The following is a 14234-nucleotide window of genomic DNA, read 5'->3' as shown; positions in this document are numbered from 1 at the left end:
TAGGTAACAATTTTTAAAATATTTTTGTTTAAATAAAAATTAAAAAAAATTAATAATGTCTTATTACTTAAATATATTATTATCAATAAGTATATGGATCAAATCTATGACCTAACTTAAAATAAGCTAAAATCTTAATCATGTTTTATTTGAAGTCTCTATGTTCAATAATATCTGCATAATTATTTTAATTGCTTTAAATTACATTATAATTATTATTTAAAACATTGTCTTATTTGAGATACAGCCCTATGACATCTATTAAACGTTATTATTTATAGAAAGTTCAAAAAAAAAAAAACAAGTGGTACAATTATCTGTTTACTTTTGGGTTCGTCCATTATAATATGATTACAAAAAATAAATAAATCATTAACCCCTTAGAGCATTTCTTATCTTTATCATTGCTGGGTGATTAAATATGGTATTTTTTGCTACTGGCTCACTTGAAATGGGCATACATTTTGGTTTTTGTACTTCTCGTGAATCGTTGGTTTCTTGTAGTTTAAGTGATAATTTGCCTAGCATGTGGTGAACCGTATGATTCCTAACTGAAATCAAAAACAACGTTCAATGAGGTATGAAAAGAGCATTGTTTGCATAGATATATATAACTAGATAGTCGACTTCAATTTTTTCATAGAAGCTCGGAGTGCAATTATTTGAAAAAACAAAAAGCTATTTGCAGTGTTATCAATGTTTATATCAATACTTCATTGTGACATAATAATAGTAATACACCTTATAATAAGTAAACCGCATATGGCTGCCAAAATAATGTTACCAGTTTATAAAATAAACAAAATTACTTACCTATTCCGTTCAATATTTTTCCAGGAAAAGATTGTTGCTCCATACATTTATCACAGATACTTACAGGAACACCAGATGTGTTTACCATAAATAAACCTAGTGTCATCTGAAACAATTCATAAACAACAACTTTAATGTGTTTTTATGTCTCAAGTAACGTCGATTAAAATAAATTACAACAAAACAGAAATATGAACAATTTCTACTCTTATATTTCTAGTTTTTCTTTAAAGAAAAATGATTTTTCCTGTATTTAAATAGAAAATATACTTACCAAACAAATTAACAATATGTGCTTCATTTTTTGGGTTTTATGGGATCTGGAAAATATTCTTATGAAAACTTAACGGGTTTAGCTTAAAAGACAATGAAATTTCAGTACTTAAGTTCCAATAAGAATAAACCCACGTCATCTATTCGGTTTTAATGTAGACTACAATATATTAAAGACGTTCCAGCTGTATTCTTTATGTATATAAATATCAATATTTTATTAAGTAGAACACATTGCCCATATTAAAGTAGTAACACATAGTGTTATACTGCATTTTTTACTGTCATTTACAAATACTGGGGTTAAAGTGTTTGAATAAAATAATAACAATACAATATTATTTGTGCATACGATGTAGCATCTGTGTTTCTAAACAGTACTTACTGATTATATTCAGACAAATGTAGTTACTGTGATAATTGCACACTTTTAACAATAATATAATTTTATTGATAAACTTTACATAAATTGCAAGAAAATCTGACACTATTTCTTTTAATAGTTTAGTTATATTCTTTTATACATTTTTGAAAAATGTTCAAACGTTTTAAAAAAAGCGATGTACAAAATAATTAAACATATAAATAATAATTTTAATACCAAATTCGGACTCAGTATAAAAGTAGATAGATTTTTCTATTAAGTATTATTTGTCCAGTGGCATACTTACGGTGTTTTATAATTTTAATGACTAGTAAGTCAGTAACAAAAATGTCAATTTTGAAATTCTACCCTTATGAAATGACTTATTATTAAGGGCTCTCTCCCAGAGCAAGATTGAATGTACTCCATTGTATTATTGTTTAAACAAATAATTAATTGTTGTAATAAAACAATTAGAATAACATTTTTGTTTAAATAAAAATTAAAAAAAAACTAATAATATCTTATTATTTAAATATATTATTATCTATAAGTATAAATCAAATCTATGGGCTAACTTAAAATAATTAAAAATCTTATTCAAGTTTTATTTGATTACTAATATGTATTTTATACTTTCTGACGGAAGTCTTTCTGTTCAATAATACCTGCCTTATTATTTTAATTACTTTAACTGGCATTATAATATTATAAACATTGTCTTATTTGAGGTACATAGGGCTTTATGACATATTTCTATTAAACGTGATTCTTTTATAGGAAGTTTAAAAGAAAAACAAGCTGAAAAATTGTTTGTTTTAATATACTGTACTTTTGGGTTAGTCCATTATATTATGATGACAAAAACAAATAAATTAATCATTTACAATTAAGAGCACTTTTTATGCCTGCCATTGCTGGATGATGATATATAGTTTGGTTTGCAACTGACTCACTCGGAATGGGCTTAAAGATTGATTTTTTTACTTCTGGTGTATCGTTGGTCTCTTCTAGTTTATGAAATGTTTTGTTTAGCATATCGTGAACCTTATTACTTCTAGCTGTAATCAAAACAAATGTATATCGTGAGATGTAAAAATAGTGTTATTGACAATATAAGGTGTAACCTGCCTATTTAGATTTCAGAATTTCAAAATACTAGTAATAGACCAGAAATGGTGTATGGAAGTAGGACAGAAGATAAAGGAGGCGGTTTGAGAGTTTGTAATATCAAATAAACAAAATTACTTACATAGTCCGGTCAACACTTTTCCATGTTGTGACTTCAAGAATTTATCAATGACACTTACAGGACTACCAGATGTGTTTACCGTAAACAAACCTAGTGTCATCTGAAACAGTTCAGAAACAACAACTTTCATGTTTTTTTTATGTCTTAACTCTTAAGTAATGTCGATTAAAACAAATTACAACAAAAACGCAAACATGAACAATGTCTAGTCTTACTTTTCTTACATTTTATTCCTAGTTTTTCTCGAAAGAAAAAATTGTTTTCCTATATTTAAATAGAAAATATACTTACTAAGCAAATTAACAATATGTACTTCATGTTTGGTTTTTTTCGGAGTCTGGAAAATATTCTTATGTGAACTTAACTGTTTTAACGTTAAGACGATGGCATTTTAGTATGCAATATGAATAAACCCACGTCATCTATTCGGTTTTAATGTAGACTGCAAAATATTTGAAACTTTCCAGCTGTATTATATAAATATCAACATAATATTAAGTAGGACACAGATATTAAAGTAGTAACACATAGTGTTATACTATACTTTTTTACTGTGGTATATTATTATTGATAAACTACATATAAATGGAAATTAAGCAATCGGACATTTCTATTCAACTAAACATATATATATATATATATATATATATATACATTTTCTCTTAGTGACTTATCTTTTAATTTGTTAGATTTTAGAATAATATTGTGTTAAGTTTAATTTGTTGTAAGCTATTTTGACAAAAATAAAATTTTCGAATTGAAAAAAGATACTACTCAATGAAACGTTAATGGTGTATATTAGCATTTAAAATCATAATTGGCTGTTATTGATCGGTGGTTGACATAATTATTTTTATGGTTATAAATAATAATTCCAAATAGTTCAATTAATTTCCAGACAGTTAATTAACTGTTGTAAAAATAATAAATTATTCATAATTAATGGGTATTTCATAGTTTAAAAAAATCCGTTTGTTTAATATGTTCTTTATTGCTCTAAGGGTGCCAATAAATAATTATAAAAATAAGTGTACGCATGTAAGTGTCCGTTTTTCAATGAAATGTTATTAAAACAATTTTAAATTATATTATTGCTGTTCGGGATGATGTATAACGATTTCTGTACCAAAATATTTACTCTACCCGTGCGACGTTTTGCCGTCAAGTAGGTAGGCGTACATAATTTTGATACCTTTAACCACCCCCTTTATTTTTCAATTATTAATGTAATCCAAAGGGTGTTCGTTGTCCTACGCCAAAGTACCCAGCGCCAAACGAACGGCCGCCATTGGTCGACGGGCTCCTCCAATGGAGACGGTCCACCGCGGGGTTGCACTTTTCCGGAGGGATGTAAGTACTGTCAGTTAAATTTCGAATTCATATTCATTCCTAACACCACAATGGCCGGAGGACCTTACTTATCACCGTTGCCCGGCGATCTCCTATCGGAGTACATGTTCGGCAGACGTCGCCAGGCAAGTTTACCAAGTCCTAGCTATTACTTGGACAATTACCTATGTAACATAGTACGGTCACAATATAATTCAATTGTATTTAAATTGCGTCAACAGAGAAGGAACCGGACGACTTTCACACCTCAACAGCTCCAAGAACTCGAAGGACTCTTCCAGAAAACCCATTATCCCGACGTGTTCCTCAGGGAAGAAGTAGCGCTCCGGATCAATCTCTCCGAAGCCCGTGTACAGGTGAGTGTTTTTTTTTACAAAAAAAAAATATTATAACATGATTTGATTAATCGCTGATTCGAAGAGACGTTGTCTTCTGTGGTTCTATTCGGAACGATTGAACAGTATTCCCTTCCCCCCTCCCAACACACATGTCCAGCGAGGCCCGTTATATTGTCGAAGACACCCCTTTAATAGCACCTGCAATCATTGTGTTACTCTTGAGAATTAGGGATATTTAATGTTTAAGGGTGTAAATACAAATTTAAAATATACAAATACAATACAGTAACAACATACCCTATACAGGGCGATTTATAAGAATGCACTCTTTTTTTCTGGGATAATTACAATTTTATAATCTTTGAATATTTTTGGAACTAAAAAACTCACCAACGGACAATTTTAAAGTCACGCCTTTGGATTGAAGTCATAGCGTTAATTAATGCCACGGATATCCGTTATATTTCTTAGTAGGGGTCGGTGGTAACCCATAACCGTGTATTGAACAAATGCATTAAGTAATGGGAGGGTCCTTTACAAAATAGTATTGGTCCGATTAAATATAATATACTCCACCGGTGTGATGTGCTGGCATTTCATTTGAAGACAAAACCAAGTTTTTCATAATAACTATATTAACTATATTATGTAGAACGCTGTGCGCTTAATGACAACCGAAGTGGTATTGGTTTAATATTAATTAGTAACACTCAAAGGGTTTGGCTATTTAAAAAGACAAATAAATTTACAGCAAAAAATGGATATTTTTTAAGAAAGAGGACTTCGCAAGAAAACCCCATTTGTATGGGGTAAGTTGTAAAAATGATAGGAAAAGGTCTATTTAGTAAATAATTAACAAGCTTCTTAAGAAAGTTATACTTTTTTAAATTAAAATTTATAAAGAATATAAAAAAAATTACAAGTTCACTTTTAGCCATAAAATAAGTAAAACTATTTTATAATGATTTTTTGCTGACTAATTTATAGAAAATAGAGAATTTACGTAGATCAAACCTCTTAAATGGAAGTCACATACGTGTATTTGTAGTAAAAATAATGCGTCCATATTACAAATGTTACAAAGTCTTCAATGAACATAAAAACATAAGTAATATGCCGTTGAAAATGTGTAATGTTTCGTTGAAATTAGATTTTCATAAATGTAATTCTTTTCTACCTCATATGCAAATAAATATCACTATATTATGATTTGTTTGCTAAGCCATAACCGCTTTTTATTTTTTTGTAATCGCTTTTTGGCACTATTTCCAAAATCGGATTCTAACAAAACATCATTGAACTGTTCGTCTTTTAAATGGTAAAAGAACTTAGTCTTTTTGTTCACTCGAAACTTCACAGTATTTGATCTACGAAAAATGGTATACTCGTATGTAATAAAAATAACAACTAATAAAGAAACCTCTTTACTGTAGTAACAAGTATACACTGAAGCTTAAAAATAAAGATTTTTCGAAAGATTGCCTATACTTTATAGACGGTATGGCGCCCTCTTGAATAAAAATTGTTTCAGTAGTTTGCGCCTGACTATTGAATCTGATACCATTATAAAAATTCAATTAACCGGTGTTGGCCAGACAAAGGCTATTGTAAAATCATTGTTATAACCTGGATTGCTATTTTATCGTGTCCGTGTCAGGTTTGGTTCCAAAACCGCCGAGCAAAGTGGCGCAAGCACGCCAGACTTCAGATCATTCAAGACGCGTGGCGGATCCGTTGCATGGGCCTGAATACACAATCTCTTTTGTTGGGTAATACTTGTTGAAATTTGTCGCTATACTGAACCAGACACGGAGGTTTTGTTTTACTGAAATTTTCACTTTCTCGCAGGACGACAAGCTCCAGAAGGAACCAATCACTTAACAGACGACTCGGGATCTCCACCGCCGCCGCCTCCTGGTCAATCATCCGTACCGTCGCCCACTCGTTTTCCGGGCTCTTACAGAATGCTGCAAAAGTAAGTGACGTCACGAATGTTAATTAGAATAATTATTAGACTATTATTTAGACTAATCACGTTTAAATCGTACAGTTATCAGGTATCAGACAGACCGCAAGTAATCGGACCGGCCGCTTCCGGTAATGTTCCTCCAAAATTGTTTTGTCCTTATTCGCCTGTCGGTGAGTCACAGATTCGCTTAACCCATACGAAAATACATTGTTTATTTTTTTAAGTGTTATTCAGCATCAGTTATTGATCTCCCAAGTACCGAGGAATTACTTGAAAGATTTATGTGGAACGCAATTAAAAATCGTTCATTAAAACGTTAATCACTTTTATTTAATTGTTTTAATGTACATATATAGTGTTCAAGGAATGTTCCTTGACTACTTGGGATTGTACCCGGATTAATCTTGTCAATATTTGTTTACAAATCAATTGAATTAAAATATAATGTAATCCTTTTTAGAAAACGACACGAATAAATGTCCGGTTCACCCTCGAGACTCAGCATCGGACTTAAACGGGAATTTATCCACAACAACAGGAACCATGGACTTGAGATGCCCAAAGTCTCGCTCCACCACTCCGGATGAAGAGAACGAAATCAACGTTAACGATTAATGTCTTAACACAACAACGAACAAGTATCCAAAAGCAATTTTAGTTTTAAAAGTATTACATATTATTATTGATTGTGTTAACCATTTTTAACGATATGGCCATTCCAGTGATTGTTGCAATAACACCACACCACTTAGTTGTTGCATTTAAAACATGTCTTGAAGTAGCACTTTTTAGAGCATCTCGACAGTTTTATGGGAATAATGCAGTTGTACAAAACTTAAGGTTTAGATATTATAACTTAAACCAAAGAGTGACGCGAGCGGATTTCATAGGAATAGTTTTATTAATTGATGAATTTGTCAAAGATATACTGAAGAAAATAGACGAACGTTACCTAAAAGAATATATTGAAAATATAATTTTACTTTTTGATAAAAATCACTTGAATATCCATTTAATTTATCGAAAAATTGCCTATAATTTACTGTTTAACAATTAGGTGGTGTGCTGTCTTCACAAAAGCGCATCTAGCGGTGCTCGCGAGAATCTATTTAAATACCAAAAATATTATTTAATTAGTGATTCATATTGTATATTTATAATATAACAAACCCAGCAGAAATTGTGCTTGTTTATGTGTACTTTACTACAATAATATATATAAGAATTTTATGTAATAGAAAAAAAATATATTATTGGATGATTTGAGATTTCCCAACATTTGTATGTTTACTAATAATTATATAAAGTTTCCGAGAATGTTTTTGTAATAATTCTCAAGTTGTCTCTACAGTTCATTAAACACAGTCAGGTGAGATTAAATTGTAAACAAACGAGGAAAAAAATTAGAGTCACTCTGGCTAACGCGTATTTTATAAAAATAACCAAAAATCTAAACAATCCACTTACCTAATATATACAAATAATATTTTTACAACAAAAACTCTTCCACATCCAGGCTCATGCTCATACTATGAACCAGTATGATGTCTGACACGAGAAAAAAAAACAAAAACTTATGAAATTTTACATACTATTGCCAATAAAAAACATATTCTTCTTTTCTTGGTGTAGGCCAATCCGAAATCTCTTCATTCACAAATATTTTTATCTGTCACCATTTATTTACTTCACTCCTTACATCTCCATATCTTTTATGATACGGTTAAATTGATTAAAAGATCAAATGTATAGATTAAATTCTATATTACTAAATGTTTATGTTCCTTAGAAAAAGAAGACTTCAAAGAATCAACAACTAAACTAAATAATCTTTAAAATAATCAAGTAAAAGTTAATTCACAAAACTAGATTCCTACAAAATGTACCAACTACTTATTATTAAGGTTTACAAAAATAATACTATACATTCTCTATCGGATTTTTATTGTCTACCCTAATGCTATCAACACAAATATGATATGTATTTTTAGAACAAAAAAAAATACAAACTTATAAAATCCTAATAACTTTAATATAATTTACACGTCTGTATACTTGCATATTAATGGTCACATATTATATAATGGCCTAAAGAATAGCTAACACTCGAAGGATATTCCAAGGTTGTCTGATTTGAATGCTTAATGACAACAAGATACGCTTTGTTGACCGGTAATTTTAAGAAGGAGGCGTGAACAGGTCGTTTTTAAATGTAAATAAAACGTTATATAAAATAAGAGAGCGCAGTAGTTCCAGTACGTCAGAGAAATATGATATAGTGCTAACAGAATAACCACGACCGCTGTAAGTACACAAGGTATGTATATATATACAATTATTTTCAAAATGGACCACTCAAATTGAGGTAGGTAACTTTTGTTCACTCGAATTCTCATCTAGGTTCAGGTTAAAATAATAATAGTTGAAAAATCATCAAGTAATAGTTGAGTATTTTTATAGTTAATACTAATAGGAGAATAGTACGTAGAACACAAAATGCTTAGTTTCAAAATACTATTACTTCAGCTATACAATAAATTTCGCTTAATGAACCCTAATTATTTTTTTCTTTGCTTTACTATATCTGACATATACATTGTACAGTTACAATTCGTAAAACTTTTGACGAATTTAATGATCTCTTTTACTTTTGTAACTAATAAAAAACATTACTTAGTATAGACAACTCACGCAGACCAAATAAATCTTAGCCAAATACAGCTACTTTCTAAATTTTGTTATTTTGTACTTACTTCGAGGGAAAATTCATGAACCAGATGATAATAATTAGCTTAAACTAATCGATAAGATCTAAAGTTTAATTTAAAATTCAGTTATTTGTGTTTTTTTCTAAAATTGTAAACTAATTTGACACCTAAATCATTTTTGTTGGCTTTATGATACATTTATTGTATGTAGGTTCCTCCGGAATTCACTAAAGACTAAGAGTTTGGAAATGTATTATTTAAGTTATTGTTTGTTATAAGTTGTATGATTACAGAATACATAAAAGTTAACTGTTAAAAAAAAAAGAACCTCATTACGGTTTCTGTTTCGCCAGTTGAACAATGATAAGAATACCAAAAACCAAAATTAAATGTACATTAATGCTGTTTAACGAATTTGAGTTCCCATTTGAAGTTTGTACACAATTCTGACTATTGTTAGATTTTTATTTTATTCTGTAAACATACATTTAAAATCATTGTTTAAAGACAAATTGTTTTATTGTGATATTGTACGCAGTACGGTTATTAATAATTATGTACTATTAACTATACTATGATATATAATATTATATTATATTAATAATTGTATACTAATTATTAATGGTTTTTTAATTGACGCCCTTGAAATAAAACAATTTAAAATACAAATAATTCTAAGGGAAAAATACCGACAATCGTTTATAATTTCAGTAGCTTAATCGGTTTTCCATAAAAAGAAACCAAGGGTCATTACAAGTTACATCATCTGAGTATCATATTAACGACTGGTCAATTTTTTTTTAAAGATCGATTATTCTAAACAACGCCATGATTAAGTTTTCTATTAACTACTGTCGTATACGGTATTAACGCGATACGCTCAATTCACACTACGTAATACTCTTTAAAAATGTTATACTAGGATCCTTTAAAGTGAATCAAAGCCAATGCCCAGAGCGCTTAAACCTTTCGAAACTACACTTCAGCCAGACGACTAACCCACACTAAGTAATAATTAACCAGCACGCCTAATACGGTTTTTAATCGTGATTAGGGACTATTTCCAAATATACCTAGTGCCAGATTAATGAATATTTCTGTAAGTATAGAACTTAAAGAATAAGGACTATTTGCAATTTTGATCACTAAAACGGTTGTCCTAGTACACGGTATTTAGAAGTAAACTTTAAACTTAAAAGTGAAACGTAAAAAGGTGACGCTACTAAAATAAAGACACAAGATAAGATTATACTTTGAAAATAAGTATAATAGCACAAAAACACAGGTAAATACTAAACGTTCTCCAGCTAGTTGCTAAGCGGAGAGTTCTTCCCCGGGCCAAGCCCAAGAGAGTGCCTCCTGGCATCACAATTTGTGCGGCTTTAAATAATATAAATAAATATAATTTTCGATGTATAAACATTTTAACCGTTTACCATTTGGCCTAGATACATTGCTTAGTTTCATAATTGTATTATAATAATAATAATACTATTTTCCCTCGCTCCTACTACACTACACACGATTAACAACACTATAATATTTTACTGTACAATTAATATGCATTTATAAATTTATTTGATTTACATTGTTTGTGTTTTAACTTGTTTCGTACAGAATGCTAATAACCGATGGCACGTTCGACTATCGTTTTTTTAACAATGAAAAAGATTATCGCTTCGATCGTCGTCAGTGTCCTACTCTTTAAATTGGTAAACTGCAATGATTACGATAACGATAATCAATGGCCAAACATTGGGTACGTTTCTTGTACAATTCTTCTCGTTCAATTATTCATGCTAGTACAGCCACCGACAAGTCTTAATGATCGATTTCCTGACGATTTTCCAGCAAGGCGTATGCATGTGTGAACGGCACGTGTGTCTTGGCGAAATTCCAAACGACCGAAAACGAAAACGGCCAATTAAACGGATCTCTTGAAGTATGCCGAATGGTTTGCGGTCAAAGCGGATCTCTATGGCCAATACCGACAGTCAAGACTTCAATCGGGTAAAACCATACAGTAATAATACACACACACACAGGAACGATAACCTATGCAATATGCTTTACGTTCACCGTTGTTAACTTCGGCGCTAAGGTATTTGTTTCACAATGTATTTTCCATTTTGTTTTAATCGAATAGAAAATCAGTCGTCGTTTTCGGGTTGGACAAATTGAAATTTGATTTTACCCGCGTGGCCGGCGTACTCGGTGTGGAATACTTGAAGGAAGCGTCGCAAGTGTTCGTAGACTGTTTGAAGAAACTCTGCAACCCCAAGTGCGTTACTACCGTGCAACAACCCATCGTTTACGTTAACACATCGGCGCCTTTCGATAACATAAGATGGAACACCGACGAAAGTTACCAACTGGATATCATCACACGTGGTATGTAAAACATTTGAGTTGAGTGGGTTTTCCATGAGCGGTAATGGATCACAGCATTGCCGGCGGCAAACGTTGTTTCATTTTATTAAATCTCTAGTTCTTTTGTACTAATGTATTTGTCCAAACCCTGAGGTTCCATTTTGAACCTGGTTTTTAATTCCACTTCGTCAGTCGCGCCCGACTACTTGGTAAAGATTCCTTAGCTCTCCTAGCTTAATCTCTTCTTTGATCATTGTCTCTGTGGCTTATAATCCATCTTAGGCTCACCGCTAGACCTCAGTGTTAGGATGGCTTTCATGTGTCGGGCTGAGGGGTGTAGGATCTCGCATCCACCTTCATGGTGTATTTCTTTTAAACGCTAACAGTAGAGTGTGACTTTGACCATAGGCGATCAAACGGCGATTAACATATCAGCGCCGACCGTTTATGGAGCGAGACACGGTATAGAAACCCTTCGCCAATTGATAGCGACTTATGGGTCACGATCTTCGGGTAAGAAATTAGCGATGGCCGCCAATGTTCACATAGTCGATCGTCCGAAATATCCGCACCGAGGATTCATGTTGGACACGTCAAGACGGTTTTTCTCGATTTCGTCAATAAAAAGAATCATTGACGGTATGGGCCATTCCAAACTCAACGTGTTCCATTGGCACGCAACCGACACGCATAGTTTCCCATTGGATTTACCCAGTGTCCCCCAAATGTCCAAGTGAGTCGCACACCTTTGGTCGTTGAATCTCTGATTTCACATTTCAAAGCTATACACGTTATAGGTCTATCATCGTTTGTTATTTTACTTTTTAGGTATGGAGCGTACAGTCCCGAAAAGACATATTCATACGGTGAAATTAAAAACCTTCTCCGGTACGCTCTGATCAGAGGAGTGAGAATTATTATGGAAATCGATTCGCCATCACACGTTGGCAACGGATGGCAATGGGGCGAGTCTGCCGGTTTGGGAAACATGGTAGTTTGTCTTGGAAAACATCCGTGGTGGAAATATTGTGTGCAACCGCCTTGTGGTCAACTCAATCCGCTAAACATTAACACGTACAAGTATTTAGGAAAAATATACAAGGATTTAATCGACCTGTTTCCAAAAGGAGAAGCGTTCCATATGGGAGCCGATGAAGTACTGCTCGAAACCCGTTTTTTATGTCTACTTGCTATAGTTTAAAAATCAAATATTTCTATTTTTTAGGTAGCTATTCAATGTTGGAATACAACTACCGAAATCGTTGACTGGATGAAAACTAATAAAAACAATCTGAGCTTAGAATCGTACTTTGAATTGTGGTCAGAATTTCAAGATAAAGCGTTGACAGCTTACGACCAAGAAGTCGGTAATTCCGATTCCGACATAATCGTCTGGACTAGCGGTATAACAGATTCTGGTATCATAGAAAAATATCTTGATAAAAACAGATACATTGTGCAAGTTTGGCAAGGTTCACTAGTTCCCGTGGAGTTGGCCAATTTAGGGTACAAGGTGATATTGTCCGACGAAAACATCTACTATCTTGACCACGGGTTGAGGCCATCTACACATTATCATTCTTGGAAAGAGATCTACAATACGCCCATACCCATAGTCAATAATCCTGATCTTATTCTAGGAGCAGAGGTATAGTCTGGTATTGAATGTCGTTATTATTTTGTCTTCGACTATTCAACATCGCTGAGTACTTTTTAATCGTTCAATTTAATAGACATGTTTGTGGACGGAATACGTTGATGAATTTGGCTTGGACTTGAAAGTGTGGCCGAGAGCTGCAGCTGTGGCTGAGAGGTTTTGGTCAAATCCGTTAATTTCAGACACATCATCGGTCGATGCAGCTGAATACAGGTACAGATTTTATATCGTTAGGTATTTTATGAAAGATTATAGGATGAGGATTATTGAATAATTTACTATACTTAACTTCCCAACAATGGATGCTATTGGTGGTAAAGTGTATTTGCAGATCACTCGCATCATACTTTGACACGTTTATAATACATTTTTTCCATTTTGTCAATTAAGGCTGTTAGAACACCGCAAACGACTCATATCCCTTGGAATTCAACCGGAGAGTATTCTCCCAGAATGGTGTGAGGATCAAGAAGGCAAGTGCATCGTCGGTTACTAGACTGAATGACAAAAAAAAGAAGCATCAATGCCACATCAATTTTATTTTCATATAATATCATCCTGCCAAATGCCATACTACGATTTTCTAACGTTTTCTAATATAAAATATATTGTTTTAACTATTATACGAATTATATGCTTAAATATTATATTTTAAGTCATTGTCGAGTGACAGTTGTTCAAAACATAATTGGTTAGTTCATTTCTAGCCTCATTAACTTATCCCAGAGTAGACAATGGCCAGGTTCAATTACACATATAAATGTATTCAATTACAAATTACTAATTGCAATAAGTCGATGTACTTAAACACAAGATACCAACTAAGCCGACAACTTTTTGAAGTAGACAACGCTATATTGTGTTATCCACGAAATTGCATCTACCATGAATTTAATGTGTGCTTGTTGATTATATTATAAGTATTTTGTGATATTTGGAGCGATTAGACATTTCATTCGAGACATGAGTGAAAGTTGTTTTACGCTATATTAGTAGTAGTTTGTTGTATTATAATATTATATTGAACAAATAATGTTATAATGTGCTATGAACAACAAACGCTATCTACTAGAAGACCGTATACAAGTCACATACTATAATATTATAGTATTCAATAATCCCCTCTTTCTTTTATGAATG

General features: G+C 32.1%; 4 protein-coding genes across 5 annotated transcripts; 2 read left to right on the top strand and 2 right to left on the bottom strand.

Moving 5' to 3' along the window:
• Positions 1-313: 313 nt before the first annotated feature.
• Positions 314-1216, bottom strand: LOC126833854 (uncharacterized). The gene is made up of 3 exons (XM_050565415.1): positions 1088-1216; positions 814-919; positions 314-551 (listed from the first exon to the last, which is right to left on the bottom strand). Exons 1-3 carry the CDS (start codon positions 1112-1114, stop codon positions 373-375), a joined length of 312 nt encoding a protein of 103 aa, XP_050421372.1. The 5' UTR covers positions 1115-1216; the 3' UTR covers positions 314-372.
• Positions 1217-2284: 1068 nt separating this feature from the next.
• LOC126833879 (uncharacterized) lies at positions 2285-3156 on the bottom strand. Its single transcript, XM_050565444.1, has 3 exons — positions 2994-3156; positions 2703-2802; positions 2285-2511 (listed from the first exon to the last, which is right to left on the bottom strand). The coding sequence occupies exons 1-3, from the start codon at positions 3018-3020 to the stop codon at positions 2330-2332; spliced, it is 309 nt and encodes a 102-aa protein (XP_050421401.1). The 5' UTR covers positions 3021-3156; the 3' UTR covers positions 2285-2329.
• Positions 3157-4089: 933 nt separating this feature from the next.
• LOC126833878 (paired mesoderm homeobox protein 2-like) lies at positions 4090-7627 on the top strand. Its single transcript, XM_050565443.1, has 6 exons — positions 4090-4177; positions 4274-4408; positions 6048-6159; positions 6239-6365; positions 6441-6529; positions 6820-7627. Exons 1-6 carry the CDS (start codon positions 4103-4105, stop codon positions 6972-6974), a joined length of 693 nt encoding a protein of 230 aa, XP_050421400.1. The 5' UTR covers positions 4090-4102; the 3' UTR covers positions 6975-7627.
• A 958-nt stretch (positions 7628-8585) lies between these two features.
• On the top strand, positions 8586-14128 carry LOC126833875 (chitooligosaccharidolytic beta-N-acetylglucosaminidase-like). 2 transcript variants are annotated; one of them, XM_050565440.1, is made up of 9 exons: positions 8586-8676; positions 10685-10826; positions 10919-11077; positions 11214-11458; positions 11846-12170; positions 12266-12593; positions 12663-13085; positions 13171-13307; positions 13485-14128. In XM_050565440.1, exons 2-9 carry the CDS (start codon positions 10699-10701, stop codon positions 13588-13590), a joined length of 1851 nt encoding a protein of 616 aa, XP_050421397.1. In that variant the 5' UTR covers positions 8586-8676; positions 10685-10698; the 3' UTR covers positions 13591-14128. The 2 variants fall into 2 exon arrangements, with proteins under 2 accessions (XP_050421397.1, XP_050421398.1); XM_050565441.1 differs by having other exon boundaries at positions 8611-8663.
• Positions 14129-14234: the final 106 nt, after the last annotated feature.

Source organism: Adelges cooleyi, unplaced genomic scaffold (assembly GCF_023614345.1).
Source record: "Adelges cooleyi isolate 19-005CV unplaced genomic scaffold, UGA_ACOO_1.1 ACOO_flye_CR_arks_rails_tigmint_CR_PRNA_2, whole genome shotgun sequence".
Classification (NCBI taxonomy): Eukaryota; Metazoa; Arthropoda; class Insecta; order Hemiptera; family Adelgidae; genus Adelges; species Adelges cooleyi.
The sequence above is the reverse complement of the archived record's forward strand: the minus strand, read 5'-3'. Positions and strand labels throughout refer to the sequence as shown.

Excerpts from the sequence above, each read along its gene's own strand:
- LOC126833878 (XM_050565443.1), top strand. The coding sequence starts at position 4,103 with ATGGCCGGAGGACCTTACTTATCACCGTTGCCCGGCGATCTCCTATCG. Across the intron at positions 4,409-6,047 it reads TCTCCGAAGCCCGTGTACAG|GTTTGGTTCCAAAACCGCCG; the intron begins GTGAGTGTTTTT and ends TGTCCGTGTCAG. Across the intron at positions 6,366-6,440 it reads TCTTACAGAATGCTGCAAAA|TTATCAGGTATCAGACAGAC; the intron begins GTAAGTGACGTC and ends TAAATCGTACAG.
- LOC126833854 (XM_050565415.1), bottom strand. The coding sequence starts at position 1,114 with ATGAAGCACATATTGTTAATTTGTTTG. Across the intron at positions 920-1,087 it reads ACATATTGTTAATTTGTTTG|ATGACACTAGGTTTATTTAT; the intron begins GTAAGTATATTT and ends GAATTGTTTCAG. Across the intron at positions 552-813 it reads AAAAATATTGAACGGAATAG|TTAGGAATCATACGGTTCAC; the intron begins GTAAGTAATTTT and ends TTTTGATTTCAG.
- LOC126833879 (XM_050565444.1), bottom strand. The coding sequence starts at position 3,020 with ATGAAGTACATATTGTTAATTTGCTTA. Across the intron at positions 2,803-2,993 it reads ACATATTGTTAATTTGCTTA|ATGACACTAGGTTTGTTTAC; the intron begins GTAAGTATATTT and ends GAACTGTTTCAG. Across the intron at positions 2,512-2,702 it reads AAAAGTGTTGACCGGACTAT|CTAGAAGTAATAAGGTTCAC; the intron begins GTAAGTAATTTT and ends TTTTGATTACAG.
- LOC126833875 (XM_050565440.1), top strand. The coding sequence starts at position 10,699 with ATGGCACGTTCGACTATCGTTTTTTTAACAATGAAAAAGATTATCGCT. Across the intron at positions 10,827-10,918 it reads AATCAATGGCCAAACATTGG|CAAGGCGTATGCATGTGTGA; the intron begins GTACGTTTCTTG and ends ACGATTTTCCAG. Across the intron at positions 12,171-12,265 it reads AGTGTCCCCCAAATGTCCAA|GTATGGAGCGTACAGTCCCG; the intron begins GTGAGTCGCACA and ends TTTACTTTTTAG.